We start from the raw sequence: 19,630 nt of genomic DNA, 5'->3' as shown, positions 1-19,630 counted from the left end.
AAATAAATAAATACGTGGCTAAAACATTTTAAATTTACTATAAAAACAGACTAAAAGATAGAAATCCAGAGTTTATTTCTTCCACAAAAAGGAAAAATACGAAAGTTAAACCTACAGTAAGCCACCAGGGGGTAGTGCAGGACGCAAAGGAAGGAGGGAGTGCTAGCATTTAGCTGGCGAAATTCATAAGTGTTTGTGCTGTACTGCTTACATGGACCAACATTCGATTTTTTAAGATTTTAAATAGGTTTGTCAAGCCGGAGCTTTACATTTTTCCATTTTTGGGTGTCTCTTTTTTATTGAGGCTCCTGATTGGTCACTTTGTAACTTGAATAACTTGTAATATATAAAGAATACAATGAAAAAAAAAACAAAGATTATCAAGAATATGTTAAAACAAAAGGTGGTAAGGCAAAAAAGAGATTCTGACAAATAGAATGACTGAATAATAGCTGTTTATTTATCAGTAGAAGTCTATGGGATTTTGGCTTTTTTGCGCCAGCGGGTACTTCCTGTTTGGAACGTGAAGGGGAGGGGTCACTCAGTCTAGTTCTTATATACAGTCAATGATGGTCTAAAATGAAGAACCTTTATGTAAAAAGAACATCCTAACTTTAGGGGTACATATAATCACAAAAAGAAAGAAAGATGCAAAGAACAAAAACAACAAACAAACAACGAACAAACATTCGAAAGGTCAAATCTGAATGAGCTCAAAGCTCATTTTGCGCCTCGTTAAGCCAGCTTGTGCTTTGAACAGCATTCCCCTAAACTCCCCCCTTTTAGCCAGCTCTTACCCGGGATCCGGACACAGCCATGTCCAGCTCTGTGCTGACCCCCACGCTGACCACCTCATCTGTGTGACCGTACAGCACCTGAATGGGTTTGGGATGGAGACCCACGGGAGCACCACCCTGCCAGAATGAGACACCAGAGCCAATTTATGACCAAACCGTTTGTGGTAGAAGAGCAACAAATGTTCTAGCGTGGGCTCTGACCTGCTGCAGAACCTGCCACACCATGCAGGTGGTGTCTCTAGAGCCTGAGATCAGGTGAATGCCGCAGTGGTCTGTTGACAGGCAGGTCACGATGTCTGCACACAACACCAGGCGATCATTAGGGGACATCCCAGCGAGGACCGATCCGATCCGGTTCTGAAAAAAGATCCTCACCCATGTGCCGGATGTGCTGCGCCACCGTCCTGCCTTTGACCAGCGACGTCACCCGAATGCTGTTGTCCCAGTGTCCGCCGCTGAAGAGCAACTTCCCATCGTGGGAGACGACAAACAGCCCCGGTGCTACCTCCACGCCCGGAGCAAAGGGTCCCGACAGGAAACGCTGGGTTCTTACGGTCAGACGAAAACAGAAACTGCCTTAGGGAGCGCCGTTTCACAAAACACAGCTCGACATTTGTGAATATTTGGTCTAGTAAAATCCAGCTGCAAGGAGATGAAACAACAACAGGAGGGAACCAAACACTTCTGCGTTGATCGGTTTGTGTTCTCACTTGGCGTTGGACACTGCGGGGTCTTTAATGAAGGTGAAGTAGTTGGAGATGCTCTTGTTGTAAGGAAGCCACCCGTGAGTCCCAACCAGGCAGTTCTGACTCACCGTCACCTGGAAACATAAAAAAGAAAAATCGACAATAACCTGATGGTTGTTTTAACCTTCATGTTTCTGAAATAAATTTTGCAAAATCAAACTAAATTGGACAAAGTGGATGGTCCTTTTTTTAAGAACCTCATTACATCAACAGCTAAACTTTTAATATTTACTGTACTTCAAAATGTGCTAAAAAAAAAAAAAAAGAAAACAAAAAAAAGAAAATGTAAACGTGAATTTACATGAGGGGTAGTATCATTTATTATTATCATTTTTATTTGGGGTAAAGGGAAAAGCACAGGAAGTAACCCTCAGATTTAGTCCGTCAAAATAAAACCGCAGGCAGCCATCTTTAGCCAAAGGGCTCTGAGGGCGGCAGCTTATTTACAACAACAGCACAGACCAATTTGGCTCTGGGAGCTAAGTAAGAATTAAGCTTATAAATGTAAGCCTAAATTAAATCAAATAACAGCTGAAAATGAAGAAACACCAGCGGTTTGTGACATTTTCACATCTATTGATGCCTTCATGCTCTCGCTGCTTTTTTGTGTACAATCATTCTTCTCCATGTTCATCAAATTTACATAAATCTTCTACCTCAATCTGATTTTTGGTTTCATTCTATAATAATGGAAGTATTTTTCAATGAAGGTTTGAATTTTAAGAGGGTTTTAACTAAAGATAGAACAATTCACTTTACCCGAGATTCGGTTGAAAAACCTAAAATTTTGGGTCACATTTTTATTTCGGTTGGATATCTGATCTGCATATTACAAACCAACAACAGAAAACAAAAAAATTCAGATAAATCATTTTTTTATTTTGGTTATAAGCTTATGCTAAGCCTGGTGTAATTTAATAAAACACTCATATTAAATTCAGCTCTAAACGTGTTGACACGTGTAAACGTGTGCCGTAGGGATGCAATGATTAATGTTCCATTACGATTTGGTTTAACAGTGTAGTATGATGACAAAAAGTCTGAAAGTGTGTCTGAGAAAAGTGTATAAAATGTGTAGTGAGGGGTTTTACAGTCAGTGATGCCAAACGCCTCCAGAAGAGGCGGAGCTAAAGTCAATGTCATACAGCCACTATGTACATTTTGAAACATATTGTACAGATGAAAATTGGTCATACGTGAATATACGTTGGAAAAAGTTAGAAAAGTTGTGGTCTTAAATTTATCACAGAATGAACCATGTTAGAATCACGGATAAAGTACGAATAAACCCTGCAAAGAACACTAAAATCAACTTTAACGCAATTTGTCCACCAATTATGTCATTTTAACGTAATATGTGCGCCGTATACATCGCCGTGTACATCGGAGGTACATGCGTCAAAAGTCTGTTAGACATTTGTGGAACAGTCGTGGAAAGCCACAAATTTGCGTATGCATCTCGCAAAAATCACGCACAGTTGTGTAAGATCTACGCAAGAATTGCATATAAACGACTTAAAATAGGCGTACTTCACAACTGACCAAAAATTTCGAACATCTCAAAACTGAATTTACTTAAAAGACCCGTCAGCCGAAACCCTCGAGAGACATCAACAAACACAAGAAACACTTACGAATCACGTACATTGTGCGCGTATCATAAAAGATGGAAATTGCCTACGTGGAAAATGCGCAAAATGTACGTAACGTAGTGACTGTGCGACACGGCCTCAACATTTTTTAAGCATTAGTAATAGCACCTCAGCTAAAAGTACTGCTGTTTAATATGAAAATAAATAAATTACAAAGTCTTCTGCCCCCTTCCTGCCTCCCCATATAAAATGTTCCAGGTCCACCACCGGCTACTAGCTCATTAACACTTCTTCTCCAAAATAACCTTAATTGAGCATTTACATGCAAGAAAAAATATTAGTTCCTGAAAGTCTCGCTGGTTGTCCCGCCTCACCATGGTGTCGGGACTCCCTTGGCTGATGAAGGAATGCGACTGATTCTTTGGCACCACGGCTTTGACCAGCGGGACGTTATCGCAGATGCCCTGTAACGGCACACACATGCGGGGGCTTTTATGACAACAACAAAAAACAAAGAAATTATTCAATCAAACCACAAGATGAGAAATCAAACCTCAACAAAGAAGGACTTGAGGTTGCTGAGGTGTTCAAACATGCTGAGAGGACATGTGTCCAGTTGGGACTTCCTTTTCTCCACTTCCTCCAGGGACAGTCGCACCGGGTGGGGCTCCTGGTTGAAGACACACAAGGAGCGATGACTCCACCTGGACTGTGCTGTGTGGCAGATCGCCCTCTGGACTCCTCACCTTCAGTAACTGGCAGGGAGTCTGACCGAAGTTGCTGATCATCCCTTCCAAAGCCTTGCGCTCCTTTTCATCGGTGATGGCGTCCAAGTCCACCGCTCCTGAAAGCAATGTCCATGTGTCAGGTGCGCCAAGCCTAATTTGCGCAGAAGCCTGTCTTGTGCACTCACGCCGGCGTGGAGGTCTAACCTTCATATGTGCAGTAGTAGAAGACGTTGAGAGCCTCTACAGCTGCAGGGCCTCTCTGTTTGTAACCGAAGATCAGGTCGATCCACTCGTGAAGGTGAGCAGACACGTACTCCGACTCCTGTTGTACAGGAAAAAGAACAAGGGGGATTATGGGAAACCTGAAGTAGATGTGAAGTGCTTTGACTTTTATTTGGATCATAATATAGTTGTTTGAAGGGCTGGGTTTAGAAAAACACATTTTTAATCAACACTAAATTGATTTTTACTATAAAAGTGCATCGATTCATCCAATCCATGAAGTGATTTTTCGAAAAGATAAAAATAAAAGCAAATAAAAATGTTTTTTTGATGTAAATTTATAGACATTTCTTTGTGAATTAAATATTTTGTCCAGTTGCTGAAGTGAGCTGTGGCTCACCAGAGCTTTCCGGTGCTTGTAGATGAAGTCTTCTGGGGATTTGGCCCATTTGGGTAGGATAACATCGTTCACTCGTTCTTTAGAGATTTGCAGACGCCCCAAGTCAAAGCCTGGGGGGACACCAGAAGCAAATGGTTAAATGCGTTTGTTTGACCCCCGTCGGTTCTTCATTGGGAAAGTCCCGGCTTACCGTTTTGGTTCTCCAGGAACTCTGGGAAGTAGAAGAACTCGGGTATGAGTTCCTTGACGTCGTTGGGGTTGTCCATGAGGGTCTGCCAGGTGGCAGGGATGGAATGGAACTGCCGGTCGGCGCAATCAAACCTGGCAATAGAGAGGCGCTCAAAACCATGAACTTTGGGAGGAATAGAAGAAAAAAAAAAAAAAAAAGAACAGCTGGCTGGCTTTGATGGGCTCCTCTTACCGTCCACTCTGCAGCTGGATGTGCAGGGAGGTGAAGGGCTCCACCCGGATCATGTAGTGCATCACTCCTGCAGCGTTTGAGTAATGAGTGCCGTAGTGGAATCTGTCTATGGTACCAGTGGGGTCTTCGAAGCTTTCATACCTAATAACCAAAAGAGGTTGTTATTTTAGTTCCTCTGGACAAAAACCCGAGAGTGGGACTATTTGTTCTGCATTTCACTACAGATGTATTAGTGAAAGTAAAGCCGTTCTTCAGCCAGAAGGTTCCTATGTTTGACTGTTGGTATTCACTTCGTCTGTGTGAAGCAGAACAGCCAGCACCGTCTTTGACTAGTGAGAACAGCAGCTACTCTGATTTTCCCAGGCACTGGAAAAAATATAACCCCACTTTTGTACTCTTTCCGTTGTCTTCCTGTCTTTCTGAGTGAATTTTAACTTCCTGTATTTATATTGAAGGTACCCATTAGTCTTGCCTACTTTTTTCTGTGTAAAGTTTTACATTTTGTACAACTTTTGCAGGTGCGGCATCCCCGTAGACAGCAGGTTTCCTGTATTCCTCTGCCTTCTTCCTCCAAAAAAACTTCATACGCACATTTCTAATTTTGGTTTGAATGTGCAACATCACTGCAGTGTTTCTTTTTCTCATCTGTTTGATTCTTTATTTGTTGATTTACAGTCAGATTTTAAACTGTCTTTTACTATTTAGTGTTATTTTAGCATGGATTTTCTGGGAGCCACTTTGGTTGTTATGTGGTGTCATATATGGCTTGCTGCCATCAAAACCCGGCCAAAAAAATAAAATGACTGGAATGAATGTGCCGGGATAGATCTCATGGTCAGTGGATGGATGGCAGCCTCGATCCAATACACACTTTTCTCTCACAGCCTTGGCGTTGCGTTCGTTCTGCACGGCCACCGGCTTCGACAGATCTCTGAAAACCCGCGGATCGGACAGGTCCAGTTCATCTGAAGTGTAGTCTGCTAAAATCCAGGGAAACTGCAGACAAAATGATACTTTGTGCCTTAAAAGATGCAAAAAAAAACAACTATGTGAGGCGTGTTACTAAAATAGCAAATGGATACTAACCACTGGATACTGAGCCAGGTTGTTGTAGGTCCTGCCGGCAATTGTGTTGAGCTGCATCAAGTAGTCAAAGTTGGAAATCTCCCGGTTTACCCATTTCTGCGAAAAACAAACAAATAAAAAAGATTTTAAAAATATGCATCACTTATTTATCACAGCAAATACACTTTAATAGATCCTTTTTCTTGGGAATATCATTATTATCATATAACTGGCTTTTACCATAAAACCATTGACTGTATATGAAAACTGGACTGAGTGACTCCTCCCCTTTCACGTTCCAAACAGGAAGTACCTGCTGGCTTCAAGAAGTTAAACTCCAATAGACTTCCATTGAGCAATAAACAGCTTTTACTCAGTCATTCTATTTGTCATAATCTTTTTTTTTTTGCCCTACTACCTTTTGTTTTAACAAGTTCTTGATAATCTTGGTTTTTTTTTCTTTCTATATTGCAAGTTATTCAAGTAACAAACCAATCAGGAGCCTCAATAAAAGGAGACGCACAACAACGGAAACATTTAATTGACATTTTCATGTAGCCTGCTTTCAAGTGGAAGGGGTGCGGCCTTCAAACACTCCTGAGAGTCGTTGCCATAGAAATGCTGGCTCAGACAGACTTGAAAACCAATCGTTACTTTATGGACATCGTCTGGCTCCAACATGGCGGCATCCGTATCATAAAAAAATGGCCACTGAATCGACTCAGAAGTAGGTCATTTTCTACAGATGACGTCACACGGACTTAGTCCAGGTCTCATATAGTGTCAGTGGTAAAAGAGGAAACTAATCCCAGCTTAACAGTGTTTTACGTGATTCAGCATCCAAAAATAAAACAATAATAAAATCCAAGGATAAACACTCTTTTTAAAAATGAAAATAAATAGGGGAAAAGAAATGAGCAACAACTTAAAATGAATAATTTTAATGAAAATTAAAATAAAGTAGAAAATCTGAAAAAATGATAAAGATGAAAAACAGAAGTTAATGGATAATTGTTTAAATCAACAATTATGCCATTTTTAGCCAAAATCCAAAAATCTGTGTCATTTTCTACGACATGGTTTCTGTAGAGTGACAATAGTTCATTGTCTGGGGCCGTTGGCACGGAGCAAACCCGACCCCCCTTCCCATTGCAGAGAGCTCGTAGCGGGGAGCCTGTGGCCTGCCTGGCGTATTTTTCTACGTCAAAACTGCAATCTATTTTAAACTGCATTTTTTCCCTCTGCTCCTGATTCACAGTGACTAGAATAAAGAAAAAAAAATTTAAGTTTCCTTTTATATGTCCTCAATCATTGGAAAAATGCCACAAGAACATGTTAAAACACAATTTTTAACAGAGTAGGTCTTTAAATAAATACAGAAACATATGTTGAAATACATGTTCAGAATAAATAAATATTTGAGCAGAATTGTTTTTTGTGTGTCGTTTTTGGCTGACCTGCGTGAGGCCTGAGGCTCTGAGGAGCTCCTGTGGCGATCTGGTTCCGTACAGGCTGAGCGAGCGCAGCAGCAACATGCGGCTGTAGACTTTGTTCCTCGCCTGATCAGAAAAAACTGTCAATTGATTCTCTGTTTTTCTTTTTGCCTTTTGTTATTGATTTATCAGAAAGGCTGCTACCTCTTTTTTAAAATTGAGGAAATAATTGGTCTGATCGATGAGGAAGATCTCCAGCGCTGAGCGCCGCAAGTTGTAACGCCTGAGGTGAACTTCTCGGATCTGCGACAGCGGCCATTTGAAGTCGTGGCCCTCTCCTTCAGCAGAACAAAAGGCGGTCATTTCACGGGACGGCGCCTCCTTGCTGATCCCCACCACCTTTTCTCCTCACCTTCCTCCTTCTCCGGACTGCTGTCGTAGAAGTAGATGTGCTGGGTTGTGATTTCCAGGCGGCCGGGGACCACATCCACCACCGTCACCAGCTCACAGTCCTCCCACAACACCAGCTTCTCCTTCTGGCCAGCCTCCTCCGCCTCCGCCCTGCAGAGCGGTAAAAGTTCTGCTGCGGCAAAGTTTTGAGGTCGGATGCAAAGGCGTCGCGGTGGGAGGGACTTACTGGTTGTTGGCGACAGAGGGATCGTCTTCCGGAAGCTCCAGGATGTCGTCTTCCAGGTCGCTGACTTTGACCTGCTTCACGGCCTCCAGCAGCAGAGACTCGGGGTTCACGCGCTGCTGATGGACACCTGGATGTCATCAGGAGACAAGCCCAGGGCAAAAGTGGGAGGAGATTTTTGTTAATTCATATCTAATTTGATTGATTTAAAAAACAAAATAAAAACACAGGCTTAAGTTTGGAAGAAAAAAAAAACTTGGAAGCAGACAAATTAATTTATTAATATTGATGAGTTCATAGTTTGATGAATTTGCGTTTTAAATCAATAATGTCAAGAAAAGTGAAATGACTCAAAGGACAAATGTAACACATTTTTAACTAGATAACATTACATTCAACTACATTTATAAATTCAAAAACACTGTCATTGTTGATCAAATATTAATTTATATATATATCTAAATAAAATAATTATACACAAAAATAAATATATGCTTTCACCATCTCCACAGGGAATTGTTTCAGGGGCTAAACTGTAGTTTGCATTTTTCCGTATACACTTTTTTCACTTTAAACCTATTTGTTCTAAAACTTTGATTGTTTGAATCATCGATTTCTTTTCTGTATCATTTTTCGGTCAATTGTGCAAACAAATGATGAAAGTTGACTTTCAATTTATAAAAAAGATCTTGCAATGTAGATTTATTATTTTTTTTTAATTCAACTCTCTTTTACTTATTTAGACATTTTTCTTGTGTTTTTATGTGTTGAAGGCATTTATTAAACATGACAGAATCAGGCCTCCGTTGTTGTAGCAAAATTTGAAATCTACGTACAGAAACCTGAAAACATTTCACATTTGTTAAACTAAAAATGCGTGAGTCCTCTTCAGTGAAAGGCATGAAGAGGAACTGATCTGCATGAGCAAGAGGCCTTTGCAGGTGAATCTGATGACAAAGAGAGGGCCGTGTCTTCATTTTTGAAGACTAAAACTGATTGAAGACCCACTCGTTTATCTTTTGATCTACTTTTAAGTTGTTCCTAGTGGTCTTTTAACTAGAATTATGGTGTTATTAGCCCAAATCCCCAAAACAGTGTCATTTCTAGGACATAGTATCTGCAGAGCGGCAATAGTTCCTTAGAAATTTCCCTAAAGTTGTGTCACAAAAACGGCGAGCAATATTGAAGCTGTCAAGCCATACAGTTTTGAGCCAGAAAACCAAGAAGTACATAAAATAAAATACGTACAAATAAAATATTATTATTATTATATTATTATAAATCTATTTGTTTACAATTGGATGCATCAGAATGGAGCGGAGCAGGGAGCTTGTAGCCCACGCGGCGTATTTTCTACGCCACAAGCAGGATTTTTTTCAGACGGCATTGTTTCGTCTGCTCCGGAGTCACAATGATTTGAATAAAGAAAAAAATAAAGAAAACACTCAGAAATGCTATATGTCCTCCATCATCAGAAAAATGCCACAAGAATATATCAAAAACAGAATTTTCCTAGTGAGATCTTAATGTTTCCGTCCCAAAACTCACCCAGGTTGTCCCTCAGGGCGCTGGCCTCTGTATGAGGATCGAAGTTGTAGTTCCGGACCAGCTTCAGCCTCATGCGGGAGAAGTTCTCTGCGCTGGACACTCTCCAGTGCATTTTATCCTGCAGCCTGATGAAAAGAGTTGGAAATCTGGATTAAAGGGTTTAAACACCAGCTAAAACGTTCATTTCTTTCTGGTTTTTTTTGTTGCCACACCACTAAACTTTAGGCAGCAGCTCTACATTTATCATACCAACTGTTTGTTTCTGATATGTAAAATGTGTTTAAATTCCATCTTTGAAAAGAAGAAGAAAACACAGGGACAGAAGGGCAGGTGAAGTCAGTACCGGTCAGCCCAAGGTCCTCGCTCACAAACCAGACTCCGTCGGGCTGCCTTCCACTGCCTGAGGGTGGCGCTGTTCTGACTGTGCTGCTGCTTTAGCATGCTGTTGTAGCGCAGGTTCTCCTGACGGCCTCGTCGAGAGAACGGCTCCACAAACTGCTCCTGAGTTTGGACATAAGCAAGAGAGAGTGAGGTCAGTAACTGACCGACGGAGACGGGTCATGGAGGGGTGGGTGGGGTTTTGTGTAGGCGGACCCACCTGGAAGCGGATCTTGCTCTCGCCACGCTCCCGCTCCCTCTTGTGTAGGCTGACCATGAAGGCCTCGTAGCACTCCTTCCAGTAGAGTGCCATGCTCTCATAACCCTGGCTGAAAGTCTCGATTTCGTACTGCTTCATGTATGGAATAATCTGAAGAAAAAGAAAAAAAAATGTAAGCAGGCATTGGAGCAATTTAAAGCTACGTACATGACGCACCTTCAAGTATGTGCATTTAGCATGTTCTTCAATGCATTAAATACACATTTAAAAAACGGCACTAAACGCTAGATGCACTTTCAAGAAAGCCGCTAGGTGCACATTCCAGAATGTGTATTCAAGGATTCAAGAACACGCTAAACCCGCATTCCAAAGTGTGCAACTCAGGAAAGGGCATTTAAGAACGCACTAGACGCACATTCAAGAATACGTATTCAAGAACGCGTTCCAGACAAGCATTCAAAAACATGCTAGACACTAGGCCTGCACTATATACCGCAAATTTATCGTTATCGCAAGATCAAGCTGTGCAATATGCATATCGCAAAAGACAGCAAAAATTGCAATAAATGGTTACCTTAAATGTGCTAAAATAATGTTATGGCAGCTTAAATTATTTAACAAATCAAATAAATCCCTTTATGCATTTGACCAATCGGATAGACCCTTTAACGTTTTTGACCAATCAGATGGAGCCCTTTTATGTTAGATGTTCCATCCTATGTCAACGAGGGTCATTTGGAGTACAATTCTTAAACTGTTGCAATAAAATGGGAATGATGTTTTTGGTTGTTTCGCTATTTGTTTATATGCTGCAAATGATATCGTTATCGCAATATTAATCCCTCATATCGCAAGTTTTCCTCATATCGTGCAGCCCTAGACACGCATTCAGGAACAAGGATTCAGGATCGTGTATTCAAGAACGTACTAGACCCGCATTCCAATAACTGCATTACAGAAAGCGCGATACAAGAAAGCGCTTTCAAGAACGCACTAGTTGTGCACTTAGGAACGCGCAATTAAGAACTCGCATTTAAGAACGCACTAAATTTGCATTCCAGAATACGCATTCAAAATTGTGCAAGACGAGCATTTCAGAATGAGCATTTAAGAACATGCTAGACACGCATTCAGGAACGTGTATTCAAGAACGCACTAGACCCGCATTCCAAAATCCACATTCAAGAACGTGCCAGATGCGTGTTCAAGAACGTCCATTAAAGACACACTATATATTCATTCAAAAACATCCTAAATGCATATTGAAAAGCGCGCTAAATGTTTATTCCATGGTGTTCCGAAGAAAGTAAAAAAGTTGTTAGCAAGCGTCAGAGCAACCTAAAGCTACGTACATACTGAGTATGTGATCCAATGTGCATTCAGGAACGTGCTGATTGGGCATCCATGAATGTCATGAATGAACATTGAAGAATGCACTAAAGGCATATTCTTGATTGTGCATTTAGCCTACAGTGTTCACACTGGACAAGGAGGGAGGGGCTTCATTTCCTACTGTTTACTGGTGCATGTCTACCACCTACAGTTGGAAGAGGCTTGGTGTGAAATATCAAAGAGGAGCTAATCTGGTGAATGTTGCTTCAGGCTCTGATATATGAAAGACTTGGTGTCGTATTTGGCTGGGCATAAACTACAATTATTCATTCAAACGGTTGGCACTTCCGGAAATCAAAATGGATTCCATTTGGTCACAACCCCATCAGAGACCCTGACTGGTAAAAGTTCAACAACGGGCGTCCAATGGCCATGCCTTTTGTACGTAGAACCAAAAAACCGTCTTAGAAATGAGTGTAGCTACGTATGAATGGGATCGTTTTGAACACGGAAGCATAAAATTCGCTTTTTCTTATGTGTTTAAATAGACTTTTCATTGAAAACGGGGACCTGAACACGCGTTGCCGGGGGCGATGTGAACATAGTTCTAGAATAGAACAGAGTTCGAGGACGTACATATTTGTCGAGGTAGACACGCCACTCCGGAGAGTCGCAGTAAAGCTTGAAGTCCTCGAAGAAGGAGGGGCTTCCGTTGGTGTCGGGAAGCTGGGGCAGGTGCAGCTCCATGTAGAGCAGGCGGTGGACTTTGAGGAGGAGCGTTCGCAGCAGTGGGACCAGGAAGGAGTAGATCTCCTCGGACTGCTCCTGGATGGAACGCCGCAGGATGACCTCCACCTTCCCCAGCAGGTAGCAGGCCTCGTCCTGGCTGGAGACCTCCTTAGTCTGCAGGATGCCGTTTAGCTTAGCGGTGGCTATGGCGCAGACCTGGAACCGGGACGATTTAGACGACTGCTCGCAAAATAACATAAAAAGTTTTAGCAAAATGGTTTACCTGGAGGTCGTCTTGAGCCATGAAGCCCAGCAGAAGTCTCAGCCCAACTTGAGAGAGCTGGAACCACTGAGTACCGGCGGAGTACCACACCATGAGGCAGTCCATGAGGGTCACAGCCTCCTCCAGCACCTTCTCCGTCCACAGCGCCGGGTTGACCATGCCCTCTGTCTGCAGGAAGTCCTGCACGATGTGGAGCAACCGCACTGCGTTTTCCGTGTGCTGAGGCAACATGGCCGTCGACGTCTCGCGGTTGTCGCTCACCGCCGACTCCAACATCCGCTCCATCAAACTAAACACAGAAGGAAGGTGTTATCAAATGCATCCCAGAATCCATTTCAAAACTGTCTAAACTGAAATGGAGCCTCGCCTGAGCTTGATCCGATCGACGGGAAGCAGCAGCTCGTTGGCAGTTCCCAGTTTGGTGAGGGCCGAGAAGACCTGGCCGCGTTCCAGCCACGCCGAGTCATCGGAGCCCTCCACGCCTCGCCACATCACGCACAGGACGATCTCCAGCAACATGCCGCACAGTTCCTCCTCTGCCCTCTAGGGGGCGACAGCACACCAAAAACCATCAACGCTGCATTCTTCAGGGGGAAAAAAAATCTGTTTGGCAACAAAAGCTAATGAGAAACACTAATCTCAATGTTCTGCCTGATGACAGAAGATCGCATTAGACTTGTCTCCTGAAATATTATTAATGTAAGCAGACATGAAGCCATCAGATGCTGCAAACGAGACTAGAGGGAGGAGACGGATGTTTGACCGTCTGGGAGCTACAGAAAACAGAAAAACCAAAGAGATGAAAGTCTCCAGAGGTGGTGTTGACATTTTATCTGCTGTGCTGGAAGCTCTTCAAATATTCATAAATAGTGGCTGCTTGTGGCCAGTGATGTTGTGATGTTGTGTCAGTTTCTCCTCTCAAAATAAAAACACAAGCAGACGCCTTCTGGGGTGACGTTCAAACCCAAAATGACAGCTGTGCACCGAAAGAAAAGTACACGCTCCTCAGTCTCACCTCTGCGCTGTTGAAGGACTCCCCCAGGGAGATGTTGTCACTAAACAGGAAGTTGTCCTCAACCTGAGAGGAAGCTGGATCTCGATCGCCAGAACTCCCAGGAAACGGCTTGGAGGTTTCCAGTGGCGATGGCGTACTGGGCATGCTCCCAGGGGTCTGGTTGCCGCTCTCCGCTCCTTCGTACGCTTGGATGTGAGACAGATCCAGGACCAAGCCCCCGGACTTGCCCACCACCCACGGCTTGCCTTGTAGCTGCGGCTCGGTGGTGGAGGCGGAGGAGGACGGCGTGTCCAACAGGGAGATGACGTCTCCGCTCTCCAGGCTGTCGACGGAGCGAGTGTCCCCGAGGCTGAGCCAGTCGTCCTCGGGCCGGTCCAAGCGCCCGGCGCTGCCTGCCCGCCCCCTCCTCTCCAGGGGGAGCTCCAGGCGGTTGGCGCTGCCGCCGCTCATCCGGTTCAGGTCCAAGCTGCACGCGCTGATGGTGTCGGAGCTGCGCAGCGGCAGGGAGCCTTCGCCCCGTAGAAACAGACGCATGAGGGTGTCCTGCCAGCACTGCTGCTTAGAGATCTGGACTGCAGCTTCCTGCTGGGACTGGAGCAGCTGGTACACCTGAGGACCAGGAGGAGTCATCACTGCAGGAGAGGCAGCTTCTACGATGAACTCTTATTGTTCTGTTGCTTTCAAATACTTCAAAGTCTTCACCTTGAAACCAAAGAATCGTCTAATAACTGCATCTTGAAACCAAATTGAATGAAAGGCAAACAGTCAATCAGCTAGAAATCTATTAATTGACTCAAGGGTCTGGAGTCATTTCCTGTGAGTTGTGTACACTCTAAAGCAGGAGTCCACAAAGCGGTTTAGTCAGACGGTATTTTCCCTGACCAGCCTGTACGAAGCTAAAGTGGACATCCAGTTTTTTTTCCCTTTAGCTTCTAGTTTCTCTTAACCTTTGAGGGTAAAGTTGATCAGGTCTTCGTCTTCCCCTCGACTTGTTATCCCCACTGCCCACCTTGTCACCATGGGGGGCAGGGCGTTCAGTCGCTCTGCACCACAACCCTGGAACTCCCCATGATGGACTCACTCCCTCTCTCCATCTCCAGCCTCAAAACTCATCCTTTCAGACTAGCCTACTCTGCCTGCCTGCAGTGCATCTGTCTATTAAAACTTTAAACTCAGCATCTGTTAAATTTGTGCTTTTATCCCTGTTCAGCGACTTTGAGTTCCAAGAAAGGCACCCTCTACAATAAATGTATTATTATTATTATTATTAAAAGGTTAAGTTTACTTATGACATACCATTGGTTCGTCAAAAGGTTCTTCAGTCTCTTTAACACATACTTTAAAATTTGATGGATGTTTCAAACCCGGAATCCACTCACCCGTTTGCAGACTATGAGCCGCACATTGGGCCCGGCCCGGTGAGTGAGCTGGACCAGAGCCATCAGGTCCTTATAGTTGACCACTTGATCTGCAGAGTTCAGACAACCGAAAAAAAAATGGTTACATTCCTGCAGATGTATTGATTAGTAATTCCCTGCTACTATAACATTCTCTGGTTTCTCCCTGATGACAAACTGGGGACTGGTCCTGTCAGCTTTCATGAAGATTATTCTAAGACAACCAAACACAAAAACCTCTAGAAGTGAATGTACGGGAGGGTAAAACAAATAAAAGTCGTTTCAGACACTGACCTGTGTGGAGGATCTGATTGAGGAGGCAGCGGACCAACGTTGGCGTGATGTGAAGCTCGGAGAAGAGCAGCGACAGGCTGGAGTAACCGGCTTCTCTCAGGCGTAGCCGCTGCTTGTTCTTCTCGTAAACGCGGTCGCAGCGCAGCATGCGCTCAAAAAGCTGGTGAAGGTGAGAAGGAAATACACAATCAGTCACTCTTTAAAAACCAACCAATTGTCCAACTAATAGAAAAAGTTATTCAGCAACAAGTTTATTGTTAATGTGTGGTAATAAGTACACGTTAAGGTAAACCACTGACCAAACACAGATGTGGAACAGACAAACTAAATTAAGACTTTGTTTCTTCGGCGCCCATTTTTGTGTCAAACCTTTTTGTTTGCATAGACATTTTAAAACTGTTTTGGTTAAGATAAATTATTTGATAAATGTGATGATCCTAGTTCAAAACTTTCAGCTCAGCAATTGACCATCATGACGGTTTAAAGGTCTTTAGAATATTTAACCGCTGCTATGCTGTTAATAGCCTGTTAGCATGTTGTTGCTTACATGCTAGCATTTTGTTACAAACATGATAGCAAGTTGTTGCTAACATGTTATCGTGTTGTCACTGACATGTTTGTATATTTCCATTAGCATGTTGGCAAGATGTCGTTAAGATTAAAGTAAGTTTTCGCAAGCAGGTTAGTTTGTTGTTGCGAGCATGTTGTCGCAAATATGTTGGCATGTTGTCACTAACATGTAAGCAAGTTGTCACTAACATGGTGGCAAACATGTTGGCATGTTGTCACTAACATGTAAGCAGTTGTTGCAAACATGTAAGCAAGTTGTCATTAACATGTTGGCAAGTTGTCATTAACATGGTGGCAAATATGTTGGCATGTTATCACTAACATGTACGCAAGTTGTCGCAAACAAGTTGACATGTCACTGACATGTAAGCAAGTTGTCGCAAACATTTAAGAAAGTTGTAGCAAACATGTGGCAAACATGCTGACATGATGTTTCTAACATGTAAGCAAGTTGCCGCAAACATGGTGGCAAACATGTTGGCCAACACATTGGCACTAACATGTAAGTAAACGGCAAGTAGAAACAAAGAAAAAGTTTCAGCAGCTACCTTCATTCTCTGTCTCTTAAACCCTCAAATCAAGTCAGAAATCTAGGGGTAATCATGGACTCTGACCTGAACTTTAACAGCCATATCAAGTCAGTAACATCAGCGGCATTTTACCATCTGAAAAACATTGCCAAAATCAAAAACATAGTGTCAAAGCCAGACCTGGAGATACTTATTCATGCATTTGTCTCCAGTAGGTTAGACTACTGTAACGGCCTGCTCACCGGCCTCTCCAAACGAGCTGTAAAACAGCTTCAGTACATCCAGAATGCTGCTGCTCGAGTCCTGACCAGAACCAGGAAGTATGATCACATTAGTCCTGTGCTCAGGTCTCTGCACTGGCTCCCTGTACCTCAAAGAACAGACTACAAAGCAGCTCTGCTACAAGTCTCTCCATGGCCGAGCACCAAAGTACATCTCTGACATGTTAGTGCCATATGAACCATCTCGTACTCTGAGGACCTCAGGGACCGGCCTCCTGTTGATTCCCAGAGTCAGAACTAAACAAGGGGAATCAGCGTTTCAATATTCTGCAGCTAAAATCTGGAACAGCCTCCCTGAAGGCGTAAGACAGGCCTCTTCTGTGTTCATGTTCAAATCTAGACTTAAAACATTTCTGTTTAGCCGCGTATATGACTGAAAGGTCCTATCTGCACTTTTCTTTCCTTTCCTTCCTTTATTTTTAAATCAATTTTCAAATTTTTTCTTTTCTTTTAAAGTAAATTTTACGTTGATTATTTCTATGATGTATTGTGATTTTAATGCATTTTTCTGTTTTGTGAAGCACCTTGAATTACTTTGTATATTGTGCTAAACAAATAAACTTGCCTTGCCAAGTAGATTAATTTAGAACAAATTAGAATATTAAGCAATATACAAATCAATATTTTGATTTGATTCTTCTTTTCTGGAATTTAATATTCTCCTTGAACATTTTAGCAGGTTTAAATAATATTTTGTTAAGATTGACACAAACAATGTAAAACAAAGCGGTCACACTGCTGTTTGAAAACACTAAGAATCTGAACTAAAAGAACAATAAAAGTTTTTCATTGAAAGTGGAAAAACATTTGTTAAAGAAGTTGGACTTAATGTGTCGACACATTTTCAATAAAAACATTTTTACATTAAGATAAATGAACAAAATTGAATTTAATTCATTGAATATGAAGTGCAAACTGTAGTTGATTTACAAGAAAGCGTAGATCTTCTTTCTGCATTTGTCAAACTGATGTTTACAAAGATGATATTAACATAGTTCTAGTCGCTAATCTATCTAACTTTAGTGCTCAGGTCTCATATTTAACTGATTAAGCTGCAGTCTGATCACAAGAAAACAACAGCATTACAGTCAACTATAAGCACCAGACTGTGCAAGTTTGCAAAGACTCACTTTGAAGACGAGCTCTCTGAGTCGATCCGAGTGCTTGTTATTGAGCAGCAGAGCGTAGCACGAGTCTGCGGCCGTGGGCTCGAAGAGGTGCAGGAAGAGCTGGTCTTTGGCCGGACTGCTCTGCAGCAGGCTGAGTAGCAGCTCCAGGACACAACAGAGCTGCAAAAAAAAATAAAGAAGGCCTTAGAGGACTGCAAGTCTCCAGAAATCCTATGGCAAGAATTTAGAAAACGTCTTCGCATTTCGTTGGATGTATGTCAACTCTAAGCACATTAAAATCTATGTTATACTCATATTGACTAAAATTATGAAGATATTACAAAAGAGATTAAAGTCTGAAGGGTTTGAAAATCAAAAATAAAACAAATATTGTGAACTCTTGGACGTTCTTAATAGAACGGATTTGTGACACGAGTGTAAGCAGTCTATTGAAATGACGAACTCACTTGCTCTTCATCGCCTATGGCAGCAATGTATCCCAGAATGCTGTGCATCTCCTCCTGCGACATGCTCTTGCTGATGTAGTACTTGATCAAGCCGCACAGAGACGCCCGGATGGCGCGAACATCGTCCTCGCCAAAGTCGTTCTCTTTATTAGCGTTTTTTCTGGAGTACGGAGAAGACGGTGAAGTGGGGGGATAGTTTGGGAAAAACAGGAGGAAAAAATAAAAAATTACCCGTAATAGAGGCGCACGGTGTCCAACAGGAACTGAACGCCATACTTCCTCCTGAACTGCTTCCTGTCGTCCTTAATGACAGTGGACATGTACTGGATGTGACCTTGTTCAGGAGGAAGCAAAAAGCGGACTAAGTTGGGGTCATTTCTTCCCACAGGCACCACGTGAGCGCTTTTTCCCCCCACCTATGCGCAGAGGGAAGTCCCCTTTGCTCCAGATGTTGAAATTGAAGAGCAGATGTACATGGAGCTGCTGCAGCAGAGCCTGATTCCTCTCCTGGGTCACCTGCTCGATCAGCAGCTGCGTGGCAACCAGCACGCTCACGTCCACATGACCGGCTGGAAGCTGCAGCAGAAAAAAAAGAATCAGGCCGTTATTTTTGGACATGCAAAGGGATTGTGATAAGAAAATGAGCCGCCAAGGAAACAGCGAGGGATCCAATATGCGAGCGGCCCCTTATCGAGCCGATGCTGTAAAAAGCAGAACGACACCAGTGACTATGACTACAACAACAGATAAGCAGCAGGCAGGAAGAAGAAAACACATTTAGGTTTTAGTTACGGGGTGTGGCATCTCTGCTCTGTTATCTCCGTCTCTGAGTAGCGCTTTTAGCTTCAAGTGTTGGGAGGTTTTTCAATCCCTGCACTAAACCCACAAACGCCGGCAACAAATTAAGATGGAGGAGAAAGAGGGGAAGAGAGAAGCGAGTGGTGTGGAAAGATGAAAGCAAACAGGAAATGAGGGCAAAGCTATTCCAGAGCTTATGATGGGATTCAGTAAATACCTGCGTGTGAGGGTTTTTCAAAATAAAATAAGGAGATCCTTTTAGATGGATCACAAACCAAAAACGACTGCTACTTAAAAAGTGACTTTAAAAACAATGTATTTGCACTTGAGTAGAATAGTAATCCATTACTCATACTCAAGCAATAACTAGCAATAATAAGCTTTAATCAGCTCATATCCTTTTTATTTTTCTTTACAATTCAATTTACACAAAAAGTCATTAATTTTGGAAATACTATAAAAAATATAGTAATCCAGTTTATTAAATTGTTTTTAGTGTAACTTTAGCCTGAAACTCAGACCTTTAGGAGTTTTTACCTTTGCTGCTTTACCCAAATAAATATCTAAATTACTTTTTTACACTTCCGATGGACTAATTTTGATTTGATTGGAAATGGTTTATTTAAATTAAAGCTACTTTT

General features: G+C 42.6%; 1 protein-coding gene across 3 annotated transcripts in view; it reads right to left on the bottom strand.

Moving 5' to 3' along the window:
• The window catches only part of nbeal1 (neurobeachin like 1), a 54,276-nt gene that overhangs the window by 3,051 nt on the left and 31,595 nt on the right, over nucleotides 1–19,630 (bottom strand). For all 3 annotated transcript variants that reach the window (XM_023963358.1, XM_023963363.1, XM_023963369.1), the window contains 30 exons: nucleotides 18,608–18,767; nucleotides 18,423–18,525; nucleotides 18,192–18,351; nucleotides 17,746–17,904; nucleotides 15,235–15,394; nucleotides 14,923–15,011; nucleotides 13,544–14,152; nucleotides 12,896–13,071; nucleotides 12,529–12,817; nucleotides 12,153–12,461; nucleotides 10,185–10,334; nucleotides 9,930–10,087; nucleotides 9,587–9,711; nucleotides 8,042–8,168; nucleotides 7,817–7,965; nucleotides 7,609–7,742; nucleotides 7,429–7,530; nucleotides 5,993–6,088; nucleotides 5,778–5,902; nucleotides 4,907–5,047; nucleotides 4,676–4,806; nucleotides 4,486–4,595; nucleotides 4,068–4,185; nucleotides 3,882–3,979; nucleotides 3,689–3,805; nucleotides 3,510–3,599; nucleotides 1,508–1,617; nucleotides 1,173–1,345; nucleotides 999–1,093; nucleotides 798–914 (listed from right to left, as the gene is read on the bottom strand). In XM_023963358.1, coding sequence (XP_023819126.1) covers nucleotides 798–914; nucleotides 999–1,093; nucleotides 1,173–1,345; nucleotides 1,508–1,617; nucleotides 3,510–3,599; nucleotides 3,689–3,805; nucleotides 3,882–3,979; nucleotides 4,068–4,185; nucleotides 4,486–4,595; nucleotides 4,676–4,806; nucleotides 4,907–5,047; nucleotides 5,778–5,902; nucleotides 5,993–6,088; nucleotides 7,429–7,530; nucleotides 7,609–7,742; nucleotides 7,817–7,965; nucleotides 8,042–8,168; nucleotides 9,587–9,711; nucleotides 9,930–10,087; nucleotides 10,185–10,334; nucleotides 12,153–12,461; nucleotides 12,529–12,817; nucleotides 12,896–13,071; nucleotides 13,544–14,152; nucleotides 14,923–15,011; nucleotides 15,235–15,394; nucleotides 17,746–17,904; nucleotides 18,192–18,351; nucleotides 18,423–18,525; nucleotides 18,608–18,767 — 4,680 coding nt within the window. The remainder of the gene's footprint in view (nucleotides 1–797; nucleotides 915–998; nucleotides 1,094–1,172; nucleotides 1,346–1,507; nucleotides 1,618–3,509; nucleotides 3,600–3,688; nucleotides 3,806–3,881; nucleotides 3,980–4,067; nucleotides 4,186–4,485; nucleotides 4,596–4,675; nucleotides 4,807–4,906; nucleotides 5,048–5,777; nucleotides 5,903–5,992; nucleotides 6,089–7,428; nucleotides 7,531–7,608; nucleotides 7,743–7,816; nucleotides 7,966–8,041; nucleotides 8,169–9,586; nucleotides 9,712–9,929; nucleotides 10,088–10,184; nucleotides 10,335–12,152; nucleotides 12,462–12,528; nucleotides 12,818–12,895; nucleotides 13,072–13,543; nucleotides 14,153–14,922; nucleotides 15,012–15,234; nucleotides 15,395–17,745; nucleotides 17,905–18,191; nucleotides 18,352–18,422; nucleotides 18,526–18,607; nucleotides 18,768–19,630) is intronic.

Source organism: Oryzias latipes, chromosome 2 (genome assembly GCF_002234675.1).
Source record: "Oryzias latipes chromosome 2, ASM223467v1".
Classification (NCBI taxonomy): Eukaryota; Metazoa; Chordata; class Actinopteri; order Beloniformes; family Adrianichthyidae; genus Oryzias; species Oryzias latipes.
Note: the sequence above shows the minus strand (reverse complement) of the source record. Positions and strands in the feature narration are given on the sequence as shown.